Here is a 20,908-nt window from a genome sequence, read left to right as displayed (position 1 = left end):
TCAACAGAACTAATATCTGGGTTTCTAAATTCTGGAATCCAATTGGATCCATAAGTAGTCTGTTTTAGAGGGGGTTGATGCTGCACTGACCTGTGCCTTGAAGTAGGGTTGTGTGATTCGGCTGCCAAAGCAGCCGTTCCCGCCTGTCGCAGCCAGCACCGCGCCACGGGGGGGGGGAGGCGTCAGTGCGTTGGTTGATGTACGCACGCAGTTGCAGAGCTCTGCGCCTGCGTGAGTGTGTTGACCGGTGCGACGGCGCCTGTACCTCCCCCCCCCCCCCCGTGGTGCTGGGTGTGACGGGCGGGAACAGCCGCTTTGGCAGCTGTATTGGACAACCCTACCTTGAAGTGTTGTTTTTGAGACCATGGAATAGGTTGAACTTCCAGGTCGCAAATTAGACCTTTGTTTCAAAGATTAGGGCAAAAAAAGTTAACTCCAAAGTATGTTATTTTTCATGAATTGGGTCCATCACAAACTGTGTGAGACCCACAATGGCCAAAAAAAGCTATGCAATCATAAACTGGTCTTCCAGAATAATCATTCTGGAGGATTCTTGCACCAAGCGCAGTATCACCTCTGCCAGCTCAGTCAGATCACTCACTGGAGAACTAGATGGCCTGTCTTCTCATTTGCCTCTGCTTTGGGCCAATGTTGTAAGTATTACTGAAGGAATATGTCCTAGATTAAATTTCTGTAACAAAAGTAACTTTATAACCTAAATCAAATCTTTGAATTTATCGAATCCAATGCTAGTATAGAGTAGAATTTCTCTGTATTTTCTCTGTATTTGGCCAGATCTAAGGACCTTGGACAACTTTTGAGGCTTTGTTCTAGTATACAAAGAAACTTATATATGAAATACAGATGTTTATGGTTTATCAAGACTTCTTGATTGTAGGAAAACAGAATTTTCCACAAATGCAACTTTTAAAAAGTTATTAATGTTGCTCAGTTTAATTTTAATGGCCAGGTTCTCTTTAAGTTTCATGCTTATATCTTTTATATGGTATATATATCTCTCCGCCTATACCCCCAAAAAACATTCTGCAGACAGAAGCTAGTTTAATACAGAGATAAAGATAAATGTGACCCTTGTCCCTGTGTTCTGTAATATGTGTGGAGGGATGCCAGCCTCTGAGTGGACCTGGGGGTCCCCTGGAATTATAGCTCATCTCCAGGCAAAAGAGCTCAGTTCCCTGAAGAAAATGGCTGCTTTGGAGGATGGACTCCATAGCATTATACTGCACTGAGGTCCCTTTTTGCCCCAAGTGTGCCCTCTTCTGGCTCCACTCCCAAAGTCTCCCAACCCAGAGTATGCAACTTTAGTAAGCCTCTTTCTAATGTCATCCTATATTCTATCCACTGTTATCCGATCATCCTGGGCAGCATGTGCTTCTCTGTTACCATTTCAGTTGGGTTTCCGGCCTGGCCATTTCAGTCGGGTTTCCATCCTGGCCACGGGGTGGAAACGGTGCTAGTCGCCCTGACGGATGGCCTCCATCGCCAGCTAGATCAAGGCAGGTCAGCGCTGCTTATACTATTAGACCTGTCAGCAGCATTTGACACTGTTGATCATGAGCTCCTAGCTCACCGCCTTGCCGATGCTGGGATACGGAGGACAGCTCTCAAATGGATGATCTCCTTCCTCCGGGGTCGTGGACAGAGGGTTGAAATAGGAGAGAGAGTATCCAACCGTCATCAACTCACATATGGAGTCCCACAAGGAGCAGTCCTCTTTCCTATTTTATTTAACATCTTCATGTGCCCTCTTGCTCAGCTGGTACGGAGGTTTGGGCTGGGTTGCCACCAATATGCAGATGACACCCAGCTCTTCCTCCTGATGGATGACCTCCTCGATTCCCCCCCAGCAATCTTAGCCAGATGCCTGGAAGAAGTGACAAAATGGCTCAAGCAGAGTCATCTGAAGCAGTGGTCCCCAACCTGCGGGCTGCGGCCTGGTGTGGGGCCGCGAAGGCTATGGTGCCGGGCCGCGGCTCCCTCTCCCCGCCCCCCCCCCCGCAGTAAAAAACTTCCCAGGCCACAAGCTTGCGGCCCGGGAAGCTTCTTACTGCGGGAGGGCGGGGAGAGGGAATCGGGGCCGGGCAACCATGTGGGCGCGGCCCGCGGGCGTGGCCCGATGCGCGGGCATGGCCCGCGGGTGCAGCCCGATGCGCGGGGCGCGGCCCGCGGGGGCGCGGCCTGATGAACAGCCGTGGCCTGATGCCCTGCCGGTCCCCAGCCTCAGAAAGGTTGGGGACCGCTGATCTGAAGCTCAACTCTTCAAAGATGGAGGTCTTGTGGCTGGGTAAGAAGGGACCAAGCAAGGAAGTGCGCCTATGCAACCTGGACAGAGTGTGTCTAACAGTAGCCCACTCTGCCAGAAACCTGGGGGTGATCCTCGACGCCTCCCTCTCCATGGAGGCGCAGTCACAAGAGTAGCGTGGCTGGCCTTCTACCACTTACACCAAGCCAAACTACTAGTGCCCTACTTGGCACCAGAATACCTAGCCACAGTGATCCACGCAACAGTCACCTCTAAACTGGACTTCTTCAACTTGCTCTACGCAGGTCTACCCTTATCCTTCACCCGGAAACTGCAATTAGTGCAAAACGCAGCGGCCAGGATTCTCACCAACACACCGTGGAGATTTCATATCCAACCTATACTTCAACAACTCAACTGACTCCCAATTGAATTCCGGATCAGGCTTAAGGTTTTGGTTCTTACCTTCAAGGCCATACGTGGTCTGGGCCCAGTGCACCTGAGAGATCGTCTCTCTGCTTATACCCCCAAAAGAGCATTACGCTCCACCACTGCCAACTGGCTGGTGATCCCTGGCCCCAAAGAAGCACGTCGGTCCTCAACGAGGGCCAGAGCTTTTTTCATCCTGGCCCCCACCTGGTGGAACGAGCTCCATGAAGAGATCAAGACCCTGCCCGAACTCCCACAGTTCTGCAGGGCCTGCAAAAAGGAGTTCCTCCACCAGGCATTTGCCTGAGACAGACCACAGGTCCCCCCCTCAGACATCCCCTCCATGGCCTGAAGCAGTCTGACTTCTCTAGGGGGTTTAGCTAAGTTTCTGTTCTTGTTATATTGTTGTTTTTGGGATCACTGAATGTGTTGTTTAGAATAACTGTTCAATTGTTATTGTTGTATTTCACCATGTTGTATGTTGTATCCCCCTGTGATGTTGTTATGTAAACCACCCTGAGCCATATGGAAGGGTGGTATAGAAATCAAATCAAATAACTAACTGACTAACCTAATTAATTAATTAATAATATTCTTCAGCTGTTTTTCCCCCTTTATCCAATGTGCTACAACGTAGTGTTTATTCCTAAAAGCACTTTTCTGTCTAGCATGTTACAATATCTCCATTGTTCTGGAAATGGTTTTCTGTGTGTGTCTCCTGATTTGCTCCTGGAATTAGTGAACAAAACAACTAACTTTACACAGGGTTCCAGCTGGCCAGAGTACAATTTTCAACAAAAGGCTAAACTATGCATGAGGCAACAACATCCTGTGTTGGATTGTTTAGTATTAAATATGTGACCTGAGGATATTTAATCCAGTTGGGAACAGGATTGCAAAGACATAGAAAAACATTGATTTTAACAAGTGTGATTTTAGTCTTGTCCTCTGCTTCTACAGCGCAAAATTGCATTGATGCTTAAAGTACCTTAGCAAAACAACTGTTTGTGTTTTACAGAAAATCAGGCAAAAGCAAAAGAAGCTGATCTATCTGATACTCTTAGCCCAAGCAAAGAGAAAAGTAGTGACGACACTACAGGTATGTTTGGGGGCATCATTTCATTCAAGTGTACTGAGGAAGACTTTTAAAGAAAAGGCTATTTACTTTTGACGTGACATAAAACTGTGATACAGCCTATATTGTCGTTCATGGGGTGTAGCATGTGTATGTTGCTGCTCCACTATGCTGAATTTTATACTTGTCTAATATATTCAAATAATTTAAAAAATAATTTGTCTTTCTCTTTAGATGCTCAGATGGATGACCATGAACTAAATGAGCCTATTGCTAAAGTAGCTCTCTTAAAAGGTGAATTGTGTTCTTAAATTTTTAATACGGTGATTATTAAATCTGCTTTTAGATCAGTCAGAAATGATTTCTCATACATTTTCTGCCAGCTTATTGCTGGAAAAAGCATGCTGGTATATTTTTCTAAGCAGTATCTTTTTACTTGCTGGGAATGTAATCTTGAGTTGCTCAGCCCAGATGTCTTTTTCACTTCAAAATTATATTCTTGGAGATCAGGCAACAAATGAAATTAATGGATATCTGTCTGATTCCTCAGAAAACATACAAGGACACTAAGCAGACCTCTTCTTTGAAGGCTGCAGCGAGGCTGCAGAGAATTGTAAAAATAGGTCTGAAATAGCAACCTTATTTAATTCACAGGAAATTTGTATTTGAAATTTTGCAGAGCATTGAAAGCAGTTTGTTCCACTATCAAGTCTCCTGTGAGAGTCCAATGCATATTTACTTGAAAATAAAGCCTAGGAAAGCATGAACTCAACTTCAGTTTTATACTAGTTTGATATTAGTATCTTCCAACGGGGGATTAGGGGGTACCACTTCAGTCATTTTCTTACCAGTATTCAATACCTGTTCATACTAATTTACTTTTAACCTGGAACTGGGGGTCACAGAACTGAATAAACATTCATAGAAATAAGCTATAGATGCATTTCCTTTGTAATTCCATTTATCCACTTTCCCCTTAATTGCTTAAGGTCTTGCCTTGGCTGCTGTGAGACTTCTGGCATGCTGAACATTCATTTTTGAATAACATAGTTCAGGGGGAAAATAAAATTAAGGGTCTGAAAAGAAAAATGTGTAGTGTTCAAACTATTTTGTCCAAATAAATGAAGAATGGCTAGTATTTGACACTTTAGCAGTTTAGAATATATTTGAATTATCTACCTACATGATTCCAAATGAGTTTATTTCTGTAGGCTGGACTTCAGTGTGTGAATATTTTACTTCCTAACAGTGTTCTAATTTATCACGTAACTTTTGTCTAATTCAGTGACATATAGGTCACTAATTTTGCATGATTCTCAAATTTCTATTTTTGTAGAGTGTAGTAGGAAACTTGGGCGATTGCTAAAATTGATGCTTTAAAGAAAAATGTTCTTTTAGCAGATGAATTGCAGGGTGCACAATCAGAAACTGAGGCTAAACAAGAAATTCAGCAGCTGCACAAGGAACTGGTTGAAGCCCAAGAGCTAGCTAGAACAAGTAAACAAAAATGCTTTGAACTGCAAGGTGAGATCAAGTTCCCTTTGAATATGCAGCTTACCTTGGAAAACCTAGGCCCAACCACTTCAGTGACAGTTTTAAATGGCAATACAGATCTAATCTGATCATTCTGAATAAAATGTATGCAGAGTGCCTTCTGTATAATGAAGGCAAAAAGTCAAATGTTGAGAATTTAAGGACTGGAAAGGGTCTACAGTCAGCTTCATTTTCTTGCTGCCTTTCTGTAGCATGAAGATGTCAAGGATGCACTGAAGAGTGGCAGAGAGAAATGTTGAGTAAAAAAATTAAATAAAATAATTAACTACTAGCAGTGTAATTTAATCAATTGAATATGTTAATTTACTTATATTGACTCATGTTTACTAAAGATGGAAATAATTTTTTTCAAAAACTAATTTCTAATCATTTAAGCTACATAATGATAAACAATATGCATTTAAAATTTATATATATAATAATATGTATACCTTTTACAAACAGCTCTTTTGGAAGAAGAGAGAAAAGCTTATAGATTACAAGTTGAGGAGTCCACCAAGCAAATCCAAATTCTCCAAGGTATAAAACCCTTCCAAATTTATGAAAAAGATGCAGGTAATGAGGAATAACAATACAAATTGTGACACTGCCTTAGTATAAGAATTATCAGGTTGTACAAGACTAAATGTATACAGGGCTGGAAACAATGAGGTCCCTCCTCAGGCTACGCAGTAACACCTTGCTTACTCCATCCTGGTGATGGTTAGCTGTGGGGTGGAGTGGGGATTATGCCGCCAATCTTATGTCTTTGCTCTGTTTTATGGGGTGAGGAGTCTTCAGATAGTGGTGGGCTAAAAAATGACTGAAATAATGAAACAGTGATGAATTTAGTCTGTGCTCATGTTTTAGAGAGGAGAAGGGATCTTAACCCTTTTTTTCTTGTTTAGTTGGTACACTGTGCTTTGGGCAGCATGCTAGTGAGAAAAAATAATTTAGACTGTCTCAGGAAGAAAGGAAAAATGGAAAACCAGTTTTATTCGACTCCTATACAAGTTGAGTTTATAGTAAAACAGTACAGAAAGTAAAAGCAATTTTTTGTTACCTTAACTAGACTTCATATCTCTTGATGCCCATGAAATTTTAAGTTGAAATAAAATAGTGTTAGTAAATATTACACATCCCTGTAATGATTCCACCTACCTTAGAAGAAGAAGAAAACAAAGAGCTGCACACACTCAGGCAGATAAGAATCAAAAATCAGAAAAGAAAAACAAAAAATGACCTTGGATAACCTTGGGCCAGTTACAATTCTCTCAGAGCTCTCTCAGCCTCATCTACCTTACAGGGTGTCTGTTGTGAGGAAAGAGAGGGAAGGTGATTGTAAGCTGCTTTGAGACTTCTTTGAACAAGACATGAAACATCCACATCAAGGCAATGCGGATAACGCTGCTCAGCTAGTATAAATAACAAATAGAATCAGGTGTCAGTTTTGTATGCTAGACATCGTCAGGAGAAAGTCATGCTTCAGTTTAAAGCTGATAATAGGCATAGCTAGCTGAGTGACTTTGAGTCAGTCACAGAGCTCTCACAGTCCCAACTACCTCACAGGGTATCTGTTGTGAGGGAAGGCAATTGCAAGCTGCTTTGAAATGCTTTCAGGTAGTGAAAACAGGGTATAAAAAACAAATGTTCTTCTAATCTTTAACCGCTCCGAGCGGAGCAGATTAAATAATTCGTTAAGGGCACCAAAGGTGGGCCCTGTCCGTGATGAGGAAGGGTGTCCATAGGACCCTTCCCCCGGACTGACAATCGGGGGGCCCAATCGGCAGGCGCAAAGTGCCTGTCGATTGGGCACTTCGATTGTCAGTCCGGCACCAAGGGACCAATTGCGAGCCGTGCACAGCACGGCTCCCAATTGGTCCCTTGGTGCCAGACTGACTAATCGGGAGGCCTCGCCCGCGGCCACCCGCCCGCCTGCCGCCATTGCTTGACTTGCCTCTGCAACGCCTCGTCGCCACGCAGTGGCCTCGCCTCCTCGCCGCCGCCTGCCAACAATGCTCCACACGGCCCCAGCTCGCCCGCGCCACGGGGGGGCGATGAGCCGCACCCAGCCACACCGAGCCACGCCGAGCTGCGCCACGTCCACATCGGCTCCCCCACGGTAGGTTGCAGACGCGCTGCTACGATGCGGCCTCGCCTCCTTGCCGCGCCTGCATCGGCACAACCCTCTACACACCCCCACATCACCCGCGCCGCTCCTGGAGCCGACGAGCTGAGCCGTGCCGCACCAGGCCCCATCAGCCCCGCCGACTACCGGGGCCTGCACCAGCCGCGCGCCGCCACTCCACCCCGCCCCACGGCCGCACCGGCCCCGCTCACTTTGAAGACCCGCTAGCGCCCGCTGCATTAAGACTGCCACGGGCTTATTCACTAGTAATAATAATAATGTATTGTTTGTTACTGTATGAAGGAATGTTTGTGTATTTATTACTTTTTTAATGTGTCTTTGTGCCAGAACTGAAAATACTGGCTGAAATGTAAGACTTAAAACAATTTTAGTTTTTAAAAAAAACAGATTTACAGTGGAGTATAATGAAAACCATATAGAGATTTATGCCATTTATGTAGTGGTCTACCTTTGTTGAACTGAACTTACTTTAGGTTTCACTGGATTGGAAAGCTAAAAACATACAGTTTTCAGAAAACACCACCAACTCTCTGTCTAAGTATTCAGGGATGTCTGCAGCTGAAATCTCGCCTCTTTTAAGCTTTCCATGTAGACTTCACTTTGTAATGTGTCCTATATTTCTTGCACTTTATCACTTTGATAGGTCTGCTTTAGACCCTTTTCAGTCTCTGTGTCTTTATGACGATGTAACAAGTCCAATTTCCTTTCCATAATTCTTAATCAGTTCCACTCGCATAAATGTTAGCACATTGCTCTTGTGATGAGAAGCATATGGATGAAGGAATCTTCTGCTTGTTGTGTATATGTGTGTGTGTGGAACTCATCCACCAGTGTTCAGATCACTATAAGGCAGGGGTAGTCAAACTGTGGCCCTCCAGATGTCCATGGACTACACTCCCCATGATCCCCTGTCAGCATTTGCTGGCAGGGGCTCATGGGAATTGTAGTCCATGAACATCTGGAGGGCCACAGTTTGACTACCCCTGCTGTAAGATAATAGAAAGATACTTTGTGGAATGGCATACCACCGCCTTTCCCTCATGAAAAAGAAATAGGAGATGCCCCATTTCCTGAATGTTCCATTTCAGAAAATTGTGGGTGTCTTTTTTAATCAATAGTTTTATTGAAGTTCGAAGAGCAACATAAAATTAAATAGGAGTTTGGAAGCTTCTTTAGTAACAATGGGGAATGAGCAGGCAAACAACAAAGATTATGAATATATGCATCCCTCCCTCTGCTGCAGGAGCAGCAGTTTTTAATTTGCTCTGGCAGCAGTTGCTTTTGATTAGTTGTGAGAGATCAGCTGTTGCTAAAGCAAAGAAGAACTGCTGCTTTAAAAAGAGAGTTGCAGCTGTTCAGGAGACTGGGTTAGCATGAGGTAATAGCATTGGGAATTCCTACTCCTTTCTAAGGCAATGGTTTTCAAACCCCTTCTTGTTGCCAGCTAATCTCACTGCTGCCCAACTTCCTTATAATTTCAGATAGGCAGATGATGATTTTCACCTATATGCTTATTTTTATTTACAACATTCATACCCTGTATTTCTGCCCTCATCAAGGCCGCCAGATGACTAACAAATAAAATAAACATTACAAAAATGTATCTTAAAATCCATTAAAACCAAACGCATTGTGTCATTGAAAAAAACCCAAAGTTAAACACACATGTTAAAAAAAGAAAGTATCAAAGCATAAGGGGAAAAGACAACATATATCCTGTCATCTTGCTGGAGTAGAATACGAACCGGTATTAGAACAACAAAATGTTAGCATATAGGTCCATTCTGTACGGAGTGGAAGGTCCGCATTCGTGGTGGAATGGCGGCGGCTAAAATCACCAATTATGCATGCCGCAGGCGGCAACCAGGCGCAGAGTCAACGTATGCCGCCGAAAAAGCTGTGTTAGCGAGATGCGGAAGAAAGTGGAGCTTCCCGGGACCAGGGTACAACCAGAAGCGGCTCCGGAGTAGCTACGTGCATAATTGGATACTCTGGGTTTTGCCGCCGTTGCGTTCTGTCCCATGCGTAAGCAGTTTGCTTAGCTTCTTCCTCCTCCACGTTCTCCATGCCGCCGTTTCAGCAGCCGTGCATAAGAGGCCATAGTGGTGTGCAAATATATAGGAAAAGTTTATGCTAAACCAGATTTACTAACTTACTTACTTATTATCAGCCTGTTTTATTGACAGTCAAGGCATAGTGCACAGTGTAAATCTGTTCATACAATAGGATGAGATATTTAATAAGCAGTGTGATGGTAGAATAAGGGTTGATTTTTATACCCGCTTACAATCACCTTCCCTTCCTCATAGAAAGCATATCAGTGGAGCAGGGACAGGTAGTAACAGTTCTTCAGTACAGCTCTGCAGTTTGAAAGATGTGTATATGTAAGAAGAATGAGTGAGATAGGATTATACTAATTAATTTGATTGGATCAAATTGTTGGTTTTCTTTGAATTAATTAATATTTTTGTATTTCATCTTCCCTCATGGTACAAGATCACTTGCAATAATCGTTTTGAACACCCCCTGCTAAAACCTAAAATAAAATAGCAGCTCCCCAGTCTACCGCCCCCCCCCGATGCCTGCCATCATACCTCCTCAAAAGCCTTGGCAATTGAGGAAGTAGTAATATGTTTCTGGTGATCTTCAATTAACTGAAAACATTACCCATCTTTCTCTTGTTCTTGAGAAAACATTTTTTGATTGGGGTAAAACTAACATATAAAACTTAGGTTGTATAATCTTGGAAACAGCAGGTGCTATTTGACAGACCAGTTGGTCGTGCTGGTTTGAAATGTCATGTCAAAGGAAAGCACAGATTTAGCACTTTGTGTGATTAATTCTATTACTTCTACAAAGTATTAATTACGTGTTTCCATTTTACAAGTACTGAAATATTTTCTTAATTAAACAGTAAAAGTTGAAGTTCTACAAATGGCCTGGTCCTTGGACAAACAATTAGCATGTTTGCGTTTATTGGATTTAGTCATTAAAATAGAAGTTTTATTCTTGTAATGAGGAACACAGTAATACATGAAATTCTGCAAAATTTTATTAGCTGAAGCAAATTGCCTTTCAGTTTTGTGACAAAGACCACAAACCGTTCTCACAGTTATTCCTGAGCAAACAAAATAATCTGGAGTATTGGCACGTTTTCAGCTGTCATTACTATATTTCTGGTTTAAAGTAGATGGTCCTCTAAATGGCTAAGAGTTCGTATAATCAAAACAGTAATATTTTAACGTATTAAAGCCAGCAATAATATTGTAGACGTGTGCCTGCAGACGTGTGCCTTTTATTTAATTTATTTTATTTATGATTAGCTTTCTATACCTTTCGGTATTGCCGAATCAGGGCAACTCACAATGTACAATTATCAAAAACATTACAGTCGACAATAAAACAGTTAAAACCAGTTTAAAATTATTCGAAGCCATGTAAAACATGGGATTTATTGTCTGCCTCTCCATCTCCAGAAGAGCTGGAGTTTTATACCCTTCCTTTCACTACCCAAAGAAGTCCCAAAGTGGCTTACAAATACCTTTCCCTTTCTTTCCCCATAACACAAATACCTTTCCCTTAACACAAATACCTTTCCCTTTCTTTCCACATAACACACACCCTGTGAGGTAGGTGAGGCTGAGAGAACTCTAAGAGAACTGCTCTGTGAGAACAGCACTAAGAGAACTTTGACTAGCCCAAGGTTACCCAGATGTGGAGGAGGAAATCAAATCCAGTTCTCCAGATGAAAGTCCACTGCTCTTTAACCACTACACCACACTGGTTCTAAAAGAGATCTCTACAGCACAGAAGCCAGTGTTTGAAGAAGCTTTCTAGTAGATAACAGTTTTTATTGACAGCACCTGTAGTAGGGTTCCAAACTAGATTGTAAGAGTGGGAGCATTTGGCAACTTCAGAGATTTATATTATATCCTGACATTTATTCTAGTTCATTCATTCCTGAAAGACTACCGCAAAGAGAGGGTTACTTTGGAGGGCAAATACTTATCTGCTGCTGTGCACAGGGCTACACAAAGGGAAACATTATAATTAACGTTGTATATGGAGACACCTTTCTTTTGTATCCTCACATGTATATACAGGCAGCAATAATCAGTTGGTGGAACATAGTTTGATCAGTACTCAAGAAAATAGATCTGATGACACCAACAATCCCCAAAAGAGAAAGATGCCAGAACAAATGTTTTCCAATTTTATGATAATTGGTATCTATGCCAAAAATTATTGGACTTTATTTTCCATGTGTTTGTATTCAGAAAACAAAACTGAGTCTAATTTAGAATTGGTGAGATGAAGATGGCATTCAGTCATTTTGTTGCCATGCAGATTTTTTAAATGTAAGCTTTAAAAGTTCAAGCACTGTCTGCTCTATAGAGGTATATTTGACTAACATGAATTTGCCTACTTTACAACTTAAGAAAACCTAATTTTCTGTCAATATTTACAGCTCAGTTGCGAAGGCTACAGGAAGATATCGATCATCTTCGAGAGGACAAGGAGAGTGGCATTTCCACTGCTAGAAATGAATTGCTTAATGCTCAGAGTGAGATTCTGTTATTGCAGCAAGTGGCTGAAAAGGCTGCATCAGAAAGGGACACAGATGTGGCTGCTTTACAAGAAGAGCTTCAGAAAGTGAGGGCTGAGCTTGACCGGTGGCGCAGCGAGGCTTCAGAATATGAAAAAGAGATAGTTAAACTGCAAGCCAATTTTCAGCTACGATGCCAGCAGTGTGAGGATCAGCAGAAAGAGGAAGCGGTTCGGCTACAAGGTTTGGCTTGTATTCATGGAAGCTAAAATGTGTTGTGTTCTATCTTTCATTATTTTGTTGGTGTTTTTTATGGTTGTGTAATCCAAGCCAAGGAGAGGGTAATTCATACGCAGAAGACCTAGAAATGTTCATCACTCGCCCTATTGCATTGGCATGGAAGATAGGGGACTTTTGTTATCCACTCATGTTGTATCTCAGGGTGTTGAAAAATGCCTGTCTGCAGTGAAAGCTGGTCCCTGCTAGGTACAGGGGATTCGGATGTCAGGGAGCTGAAAAAATTGATATTCCTTATTCTAATGGTTTGGTAATTGGATCTAGGTTTTTGTCAGGATTCTAGCATTTTTCAGCTCCATTATTTTATAGGAGAATCTTTCTGGACAGTTAAAGAGCTTGTTTTTGAGAAAATTCAAAAAAAATGCAGCACAGCTGCTTCTTTCTGTCCTTTAATTAATCCCTGAGTTTCAAGTGAATTAAACCAAGAGGTCCAGTTCTATGGGACAATAAACAAAATGTCCCCAGCCAGCTTCTGTTGTTTCCTAGAGGGGGCGGTTGGGATTTCATGCTTTTTCAAGGGCAAAGAATAGGCAAAGAAACAAGAGCAAGCAAAGCAACCCTTAGCTAAAAGCCTTTTAAAGCAGAACCAACAAACATATTTACATAATTAACTCCCAAACATATATCCTTTTAATAAAAATATACAAAAATACTAATTAACAATAAGATATGCAGCTAAATGTATTATGGCAGTGGTCCCCAGCCTGCGGCCCGGCCCTGATTCCCTCTCCCCGCCCTCCCGCAGTAAGAAGCTTCCCGGGCCGCAAGCTCGCGGCCTGGGAAGTTTTTTACTGCGGGGGGGGGGCGGGGAGAGGGAGCCGCGGCCCGGCACCATGGCCTTTGCGGCCCGGCGCCGGGCCGCGGCCCGCAGGTTGGGGACCACTGTATTATGGTATTGTACGAATACAATTACTGTATCAACAGTATAGTAATTGGTACTGCATATATGTACGTTAACACATACGGCATTATCTGTTCTGTGTTAATTACTTCTGAATGTCTCTGATCTCGTGCCTGTGTACATCTGACCTGTTCTCACTGAATCCCCAAAATGAAATTACTTCGTTTGGACTCAGCTGAACTGATAGCGTTTTCTAAAATATGCTCATGTTACTTGACTCTACCATACGCAAAGTATTTTATCAACTCAATAGCCCTTGTTGGTTTTATTTTTCCTGATGATAGTTCTCAGTTGCTTACAAGAGTTTGTAAGAAATCATGGGGGAAGGAGAGACAAATAGTGAAAATAACTCCCCCTTCACTACCACTGAAATAGCAGTCTACTTCTGCTTCTTGCTTGTTTAGCCTTGATTCTCAATAGTGTAACATTGTGGTTCAGCTGTACACAGATATATCTACTCTTCATTCAGTATCAAGAGAGTTTGCGGGTATGAAAACTGGCCTGACTCCCTCAACTTTAATTTTACCATCATATTTAGGGGGGGGGGGAAGGATGATGATGAATTTAGATTACTTTTCTTCTAGTCCTATGTCTAAACTTGTGTCAGACCTCTTGTTGCTTTGGAGTAGGTCCTTAAATCTTAAGTGCATCCTAGACTGTCTGGAAGATGTGTCTAAAGTTGGGGGATATGTGTCTCATGCGACCTAATATCTTCATCAGGATATCAGGGGTTCAGGATATTAGGGGTTCAAGGAAACCACTTTTCTCTTCCCTCTCTCCCTATTAAAAGAATGCTGATTGTGGTTTCCACAATCCATACTTCACAGGCCACACTTAGTGCTCATCAGACTCCTTTCGGTAGTGGATTTCTTACTTTCATCGCTATGAAGCATGATTCAAGGTTGTTGGTTTTTTAAAGGCATAAAACAGATATAAGTGTCAATCTGATTACATTTCAGAAAATCTGAAGACCTACCTGAAGGCATTATTTGAGGACAATTAAAGGGCAACTATTTTCTTGATCTACCTCAATGAGTAACAGTGCATTTTCCCATTGCTTGTAGGTGAACTTGAGAAATTGAGAAGAGAGTGGACTGTTCTAGAAGCCGAATGTGTTTCATTAAAGAAGGAAAATTCTTTGCTTGAATGTGAACTTCAGAGGCAAGAGAAGGAGCTTCATAAGTAAGTACTGGTGAATGTAATGGGGGAACTCTGTAAGCACTGAACTGATGAAGCAGGGTCATATCTTATTAGGTGCTAATTAAATAGAATAAAAGAAAAAGGTTTTCCTTTAATGAACGCAAAGAATTTCTATCTTTGGTACACTTTTCATAGCAGGTTATGCGATACTATTTAACCCCCATGAACTGGGAAGCCTTTAAACCACTGTTTTCTGCTCCCTGCAAAACGTTGTGGGGATCAGAAAGCAAGGGTTTAATGCTCCGAACTTGGAAATGATTGTCAAAGAAAGCCTCTTTAAACAAATGAGTCATGGGAGTAATTTGCTTTGCATGACTCAACTGTTCAAAGGGGCTTTCTTGAGTGGAATTTGGAGCTCAACACCCCCTTTTAAACAGCTGAATGGAAGTGAATGGTGGGCTAGCTGCCTGAGAAAGCCCTTTAAACAGCTGAGCCATGCTGAGCAGGTTGCCTCTATAGCTCAGCAGAGTGGTGGAGGCAGGCTGCTGAGTGTGCTCATCTGTTTAAAGGGTCTTTCTTCAGCAGCCAGCCACTGGGGCTAGATGATGAAGAAAGACCCTTTAAACAGCTCAGCTGTTAAGGGCACAAACCTCACAACCTTGGTTCTTATGCAAGCCAACTGGGTTCATGGTTTACTCACAAACCAAACTACATTTTTGTGGTTTGTGCTCATCCCTGCCTAGCACTGCTTATAAAGCAGTTTAAAATAGGACCATAATCCAGAATTGTGAGCACTGGATTCATATCAATGGTTTCAGTGTTGATTCAAACAAGGGTCCTTCAGCTCTGGAAAACACCCATTCTGCTATAAATACCACAGTCTAATGAAGACCCATAAAACAGATAGCAAATAGTAGGTGAAAACCTTTAGTAAATACTTTTTAGGAATTTTGACATTCCATGAAAGCTGGGGAATTTCCTCTCTCCCCACTTCTCTACTTCCATAATTGAGAAAACGATCAAATAGGACTGAATAGGACTTGTTTCTGTAATGGAGGAATAATGAGAGGAATAATGAGAAAAGGAGGGTAATATATTTTTAAATCAAATTACTCATTTATGCTACTCGAACGGGCCAATAGTAGGATTTAAAGGTGTTATTTGATATTTGCTTACCTTTAATGTATAATACATCCAGCAGAATTAATACTGCAAGCACTTCAGGGGCAATATGCTTATATTTGGGATACATTGTAGTATGTTTTCCAGATCACTAAAAACAATTTTTTTATATGATTTAATGCTCATTGAGTATAGAAAAAAACTTGGTTACCTTTCTGGAACTGCCTGCCTGGCATGACAAACTGCTTTGGGAAGTCTTGAGAGACTTTTGCTGTATCTAAATGTAGTTTTCTGGATTGCTATACATGTTGGACAGTGCTCTTCCCAGACAATGGAGGGAAGTACCCTGAAGTTATGCCTTCTGCTTGTTCGGTAGGCTCCAGTCCATGCCCTGCCTCACTGTGCATCAGAAGAATATGCACAGCTTGCCAAAAGAAAAAGAAAAGAGAGAGAGATGTTTAGGCTAATGAAGAAAAGAATAGTGACAATATGCTAAAACACTCCAGAAAATCCTCAGGCATTGGCAGTTACCCGCTCTGGCACCTCTGCAGCACAGATCATCATACCAGCTGAGCTGCAGGCTACCAAAGCAATCAGTTCTAGAGCAAATACTGTGCCCATGCAAGCTGCCCAGGTCATGGGCAAAGCCAGTGCAACCGTCAAAAGAGGCCGCCAAGGCCTCACTTGGAGTGGAAGCTTTTCAGATTGCCACCATCACAATGGTAGTTTAGGAGGAAACTTAGTTGGGGCAAATGGTCAACTCTTTTGATTCAAAGGTGAGCTGTTCTAGTGCAACCCAAGGAGGCTGGAGAAATTTTGATGCTTCAGAGCTCATAATCATTGGTGGCTACTTCTTGCAAAATGAGTAACCTGCAAAGGAACCATGAAAAGCTTCAGCATTCCCATGGATTAGTTCCCCTTTATCCTCCCCTCCAACATTTTCAGTGGGGTGTCCCTGTACACCAATATTTGCTCCTGAACCACTAACAAGGCTGTTAAGGATAACAAGTTCCCTAATCCACTCTACATGTCAGCTAGTGGGTGAATAAGTTTGGAGTGTGTTTGATTGTAAAGCAGGCAGCGGTGGGGAATGCATTCTATTGTCTCTTTAAGAGGATAAACAAAAATGCAGACATAGGGGCCACAACATTATTTCTTCTTGTCCTTGCTCCAAAAGATTTCCTAAAGAGTCCAGACCTGAATCCCATGGGTCCCCAGTGCTAGTGTGCAAAATAAATAAAAAAAAAAGTTTTAGTAAATTTGTTTCTAGGCAACTCTAAAATCACATTGTAAAAATAACACCAAGAAAAGCTAGCTTTAACATTTTTGAAAACCTGTATTAGATGCCACAGTCTTACAGTCTAAGAGTCAAAGTCTACAGCTCAAGCATCGATTACTGTTCATTGCAATCTCAGCATATCTGTTTGTGTCTACCTACCTACCTAATATTTTTATATCACCCTTCCATACGGCTCTGGGCGATTTACATAGAATGTCATAGAGTAATTACATAGAACATTATAACAAATATAACAAAACGTAACGTATCAACCAGAACAATATTTTAACAGGAACAGTAACATTGACAATATCAGAGTCAGAGCTTTAATTCACTAGAATCCAAGGTAGTTTTTTCCTCAAGGCTTTCAGCCCAATTATAGTTTTCTGGCCAAGTGATGATGACAACCCAATCAAGAAATGTTTTTGCTGGAACTCCATGGAAAATTACGTCATCATCCATTTTTCTCCCCCTCCCATCCTGCTTTCATGATGAGCCAATAATTCCATTCCTTACTTTTGCCTTGAAGATGATAAGGGCCATAGAGGCAGAGAGGTCCAATTAGTAACACCTGCAAGATAGCCTAAGCCCTTGACTATACATATTAACCCTTGGCAGGAATCAGAAGTGTTTTGCCTCACAACATTCAAAAGGCGTTCTAGGGCCTATTGTATGCATTTATCTGCTCACGCTGACTCTTGGTCTCCAGATCCCTGGCACAGTTCTACAGTGTCTAGGAGTTCCTCTAGGTGCAAAAATGTACAAAATCCTCCACCTTCTCCATGAGCTACAGGCAGCTCCACACTGCCCCCTCTGGCCTTTTAGATTCTTATCATTCAGATTCAAATGCTGCAGTCTGATAGAGACTTCTATGGTTGCGTGAGGAGGTGTTTAGTAAAACATCAGCCTCCACCAGCAATAGGATTTCTGTCCTCCAGTAATTCCTCCAGTGCTTTGTAAGCTACCCATCGTGGATGACAGTTTTTCAGCATCCCATTTCAGGATACCTTCCTCCAACTGGAAAACCAAACATTGGACTTAACCATGAGGATTTGTTCTCATCAGTGGAATGGAAGGTGTTTCCTCACTCCTGCAGGGAAGGAAGAGTTCTGGAAGAGGAATGAGAACCTTTCAAGAGACAGTGTTTTCCTCAAAAAAAAGAATTCATCTCAACTAGAAGCTTGGCAAGCAGAATTGGGGCTTACCCCCTAGCTGGAAGTAGAAGCACTGCAAAAATTATTTGCAGAGCCCTGCCTGCAGAGCAAGGAGAGAGCATAATTAGTTTCAGGATACTTTCCATTCCACAGTTGAGAAGAAACCATCACAATAAGTACAGTATTTTGATCTCTTTACATTTAGTTCATATCCTTTTTTTCAGCTATGGAAATACTGTTTAAATAGTAATAGTAGGCAGTACCAGGATATTCACCAAATGGTGGGAATACCTGCTACAGCTTCTTTCCCTGGCTTTCTGCTGAATTAATTTTCTTAAATGTTGCTAACAATGACAGGTGGGGCTGTGAGGTAAATAAAAAGATCTGCTTGGGCTTCCAATAACAAACTGTAAATCCTTTGTGGAATATTTTTACATGCAGTATGCCAATGCATTATTGTTGTCTTTAGTTGTAAAATTGTACAGATTGTACCAGTGTTATGTGGTTTTGGATTGGGCGGGAATTGGAATCCATCATTCCAAATGAATTAATTTTTTAAATCATGCCACATTATCCAAGTATTTTATTTTTGTGTATATTGCAGCTCTCAGCAGCAGAGTTTAGCACTTACCAGTGATCTAAGTGTTCTTGAGCTGACCCGGAAAGAGCTGGAAAATAAAATGGGATCTCTGAAAGAACAACATCAACGAGATGCAGTTAGTCTAAAAACTCTTCTTAATGAAGCAGAAAAGCAAGCCAAGGATGCTCAGAAAGACGTATGTATCAGCGAAGTTTGTTTCACTTATATGGTATTTGAATTCCTAAAAGTTCTTCTAGACCAAAATTATTTCAAGAACCATTAGCTCTGGAAATCCAGTGGGATGTTTTGACACCTTTGGGATCAGTCCGAACAACTGTTCCCACATTCTGGGTCAAATTGCTGTTGGAGTTGCAAAAGTTTGGGGGGGAAGGGTAGAAAGCTACCGTTGCTGAGATACTGGAGGGAGAAATTCCCTCATCTCAGCTGGGATATTTTAGTTCTTGTGTTCATTTATTTATGGTAAATAACTAAACACAAGAACAAAAAAAAATCTCAGTTATTATGTGATGTGAAAATTTTCTGTAAAGTGACTCAAAGCTAAGTAAATGAAGTAGGCATGAAACTAGTTGAAATTTAGTACACAGGATTTTTAAAAATCCTGTTATGTACAATAGAATTTTCTTCTGATGATCTAGCCGTCTTTTCTTCTCTTGGATTCTTCCTTGTGTCAATTATGAATATGCATCCTTAAATATAATTAAGAATTCAGTTATACCATATTCATTCACTTAATGAGATGGTCAGTTTGGTGTGGAGATTGTTGCTTTTGCATGTTACAGCCTTCACCCCCAAAAAACATCTGAGACTTATATTAGGTTAAAGGGCCTAAGAGCTGTTTTGTATCAGCTGTCACCACAAGCAGTAACATTCGTAAGAAATATTCTCTATGTAAAAATGATGCAAAACTTATCTCATGATAACTTGGATGAGGCAAAGGTAAACATGGAAATTAGGCCTCATGTTCTTAATAGAATTATATAAAAATACAGTAGAGGAGTAAGTGCACCAAAGACAGAATTTTAGATGAAACTATTCCTTTGAGCTTAAAAAAATACCTAACTATATCATAAACATATAATCAAGACAGTAATTTCGTATAATCAAGACAGTAATTTTGCTTGCATGTTTAGCAATCAGAGTTAGCAGTTATAGTTTTATTCAGAGCTTTTTGATAGCAAGGGCAGAAGTTAGAAGCCTTCCAGAAATATCTGATTTGCATACAATAAAATGCCCAAGGGAAAGAACATTCAGTAGTTATTCCATTTTTTCATTTACATTACAAGAGAAACTTTGGCCATTTCCATTGCACCTTCCATATGAATGTTGTTTTGGTATTACTTTTGCATGTAGGACCTATGTGACTAATTTTAGCAGAGAAATCATTGCTTTATCTCAGGAATTTGAAACACAACTTCTGTATCAGTGGTTCTCAACCTGGGGGTCGGGACCCCTTTGGGGGTCGAATGACCCTTTCACAGGAGTTGTAGCGCAGGGTGAGAGCTTGGATGGGGGATGGGGGTGCTGCTACTGTGCTGCTCCTCCTGCAGGTGGAAAAGAGGGAGATTGGCCTGGTGGGACAAGAGGCAGAACTGAACTGAGAAACCCCGGGGGGGGGGGGAAACAATTTATATACAATCATGCACAATGGATCTTCACGCCGTTGGTCAGTTTTGGTTTAATTTCTGTGAAAGAACCCTTGCATAATTTTATGATCGGGGGTCACCAAAACATGAGAAACTGTATTAAAGGGTCACGGCATTAGGAAGGTTGAGAACCACTGTTCTATATAGATAGGTATTGATATTGTATGTGTGAAAGTATGGATAGGTTAAATTCAGTTCCCCTAACCCTCTGCATTTTATTCTTTCTGTAGAATAGCCACAATCATGATATAGTGGAACTAGAATGCATGCAATAAGCTTTCTATAAAATATCATACTCCAATGAAATATATTTTGATCTTCTTTGATTGGCAATTTAAGTTTGATGCTTTGGTCATGTTTTGATGGTGAACTGACTTGATTTACTTCACCTGGTTTTCAGTGGTAAAAGAGGCCTCATGTTTTACGTAATGTGTACATATGACAATCATCCAAATTTAAAAAAAGAAATGTCTTCATGATCCATCTTTTTATAGTACTTTTGCTAGTTTGGTCTTATAGTCCTTAAAGGTAGGTGAAATTATACTGAATTTGCTGATGTGTCAACTTCTTTGGTTTTTGAAAATAACTGGTATGGAGTGGGTATCCTGCAGATAGTGATTTTACCGCCATCTGGGTTCTGGTTTTGTTGCGGGTATTGTTTTTATGTGAGGTTTTTAACTACTATGTAAACCACCATGAGCCGGCTGGGTTCAAGAGTGCCGGTTAACAAAAATAACAATCAATCACTAAATCTATCAATAAATAAATATTACAGG

The 20,908-nt window shown here is 41.4% G+C and overlaps 1 protein-coding gene across 22 annotated transcripts in view; it reads left to right on the top strand.

Moving 5' to 3' along the window:
* Window positions 1-20,908, top strand: part of SLMAP (sarcolemma associated protein) — a 120,895-nt gene that overhangs the window by 88,547 nt on the left and 11,440 nt on the right. For 9 of the 22 annotated variants that reach the window (XM_077325461.1, XM_077325459.1, XM_077325452.1 and 6 more), the window contains 7 exons: window positions 3,711-3,791; window positions 4,002-4,061; window positions 5,166-5,291; window positions 5,766-5,840; window positions 11,918-12,238; window positions 14,258-14,375; window positions 18,493-18,664. In XM_077325461.1, the coding sequence (XP_077181576.1) occupies window positions 3,711-3,791; window positions 4,002-4,061; window positions 5,166-5,291; window positions 5,766-5,840; window positions 11,918-12,238; window positions 14,258-14,375; window positions 18,493-18,664 (953 nt within the window). The remainder of the gene's footprint in view (window positions 1-3,710; window positions 3,792-4,001; window positions 4,062-5,165; window positions 5,292-5,765; window positions 5,841-11,917; window positions 12,239-14,257; window positions 14,376-18,492; window positions 18,665-20,908) is intronic. The other 13 variants (XM_077325465.1, XM_077325456.1, XM_077325454.1 and 10 more) reach the window with 2 other exon arrangements.

The sequence above is a fragment of the Paroedura picta genome, chromosome 3 (genome assembly GCF_049243985.1).
Source record: "Paroedura picta isolate Pp20150507F chromosome 3, Ppicta_v3.0, whole genome shotgun sequence".
NCBI classification, from domain to species: Eukaryota; Metazoa; Chordata; class Lepidosauria; order Squamata; family Gekkonidae; genus Paroedura; species Paroedura picta.
This window is presented reverse-complemented; position numbering and strand designations above follow the sequence as displayed.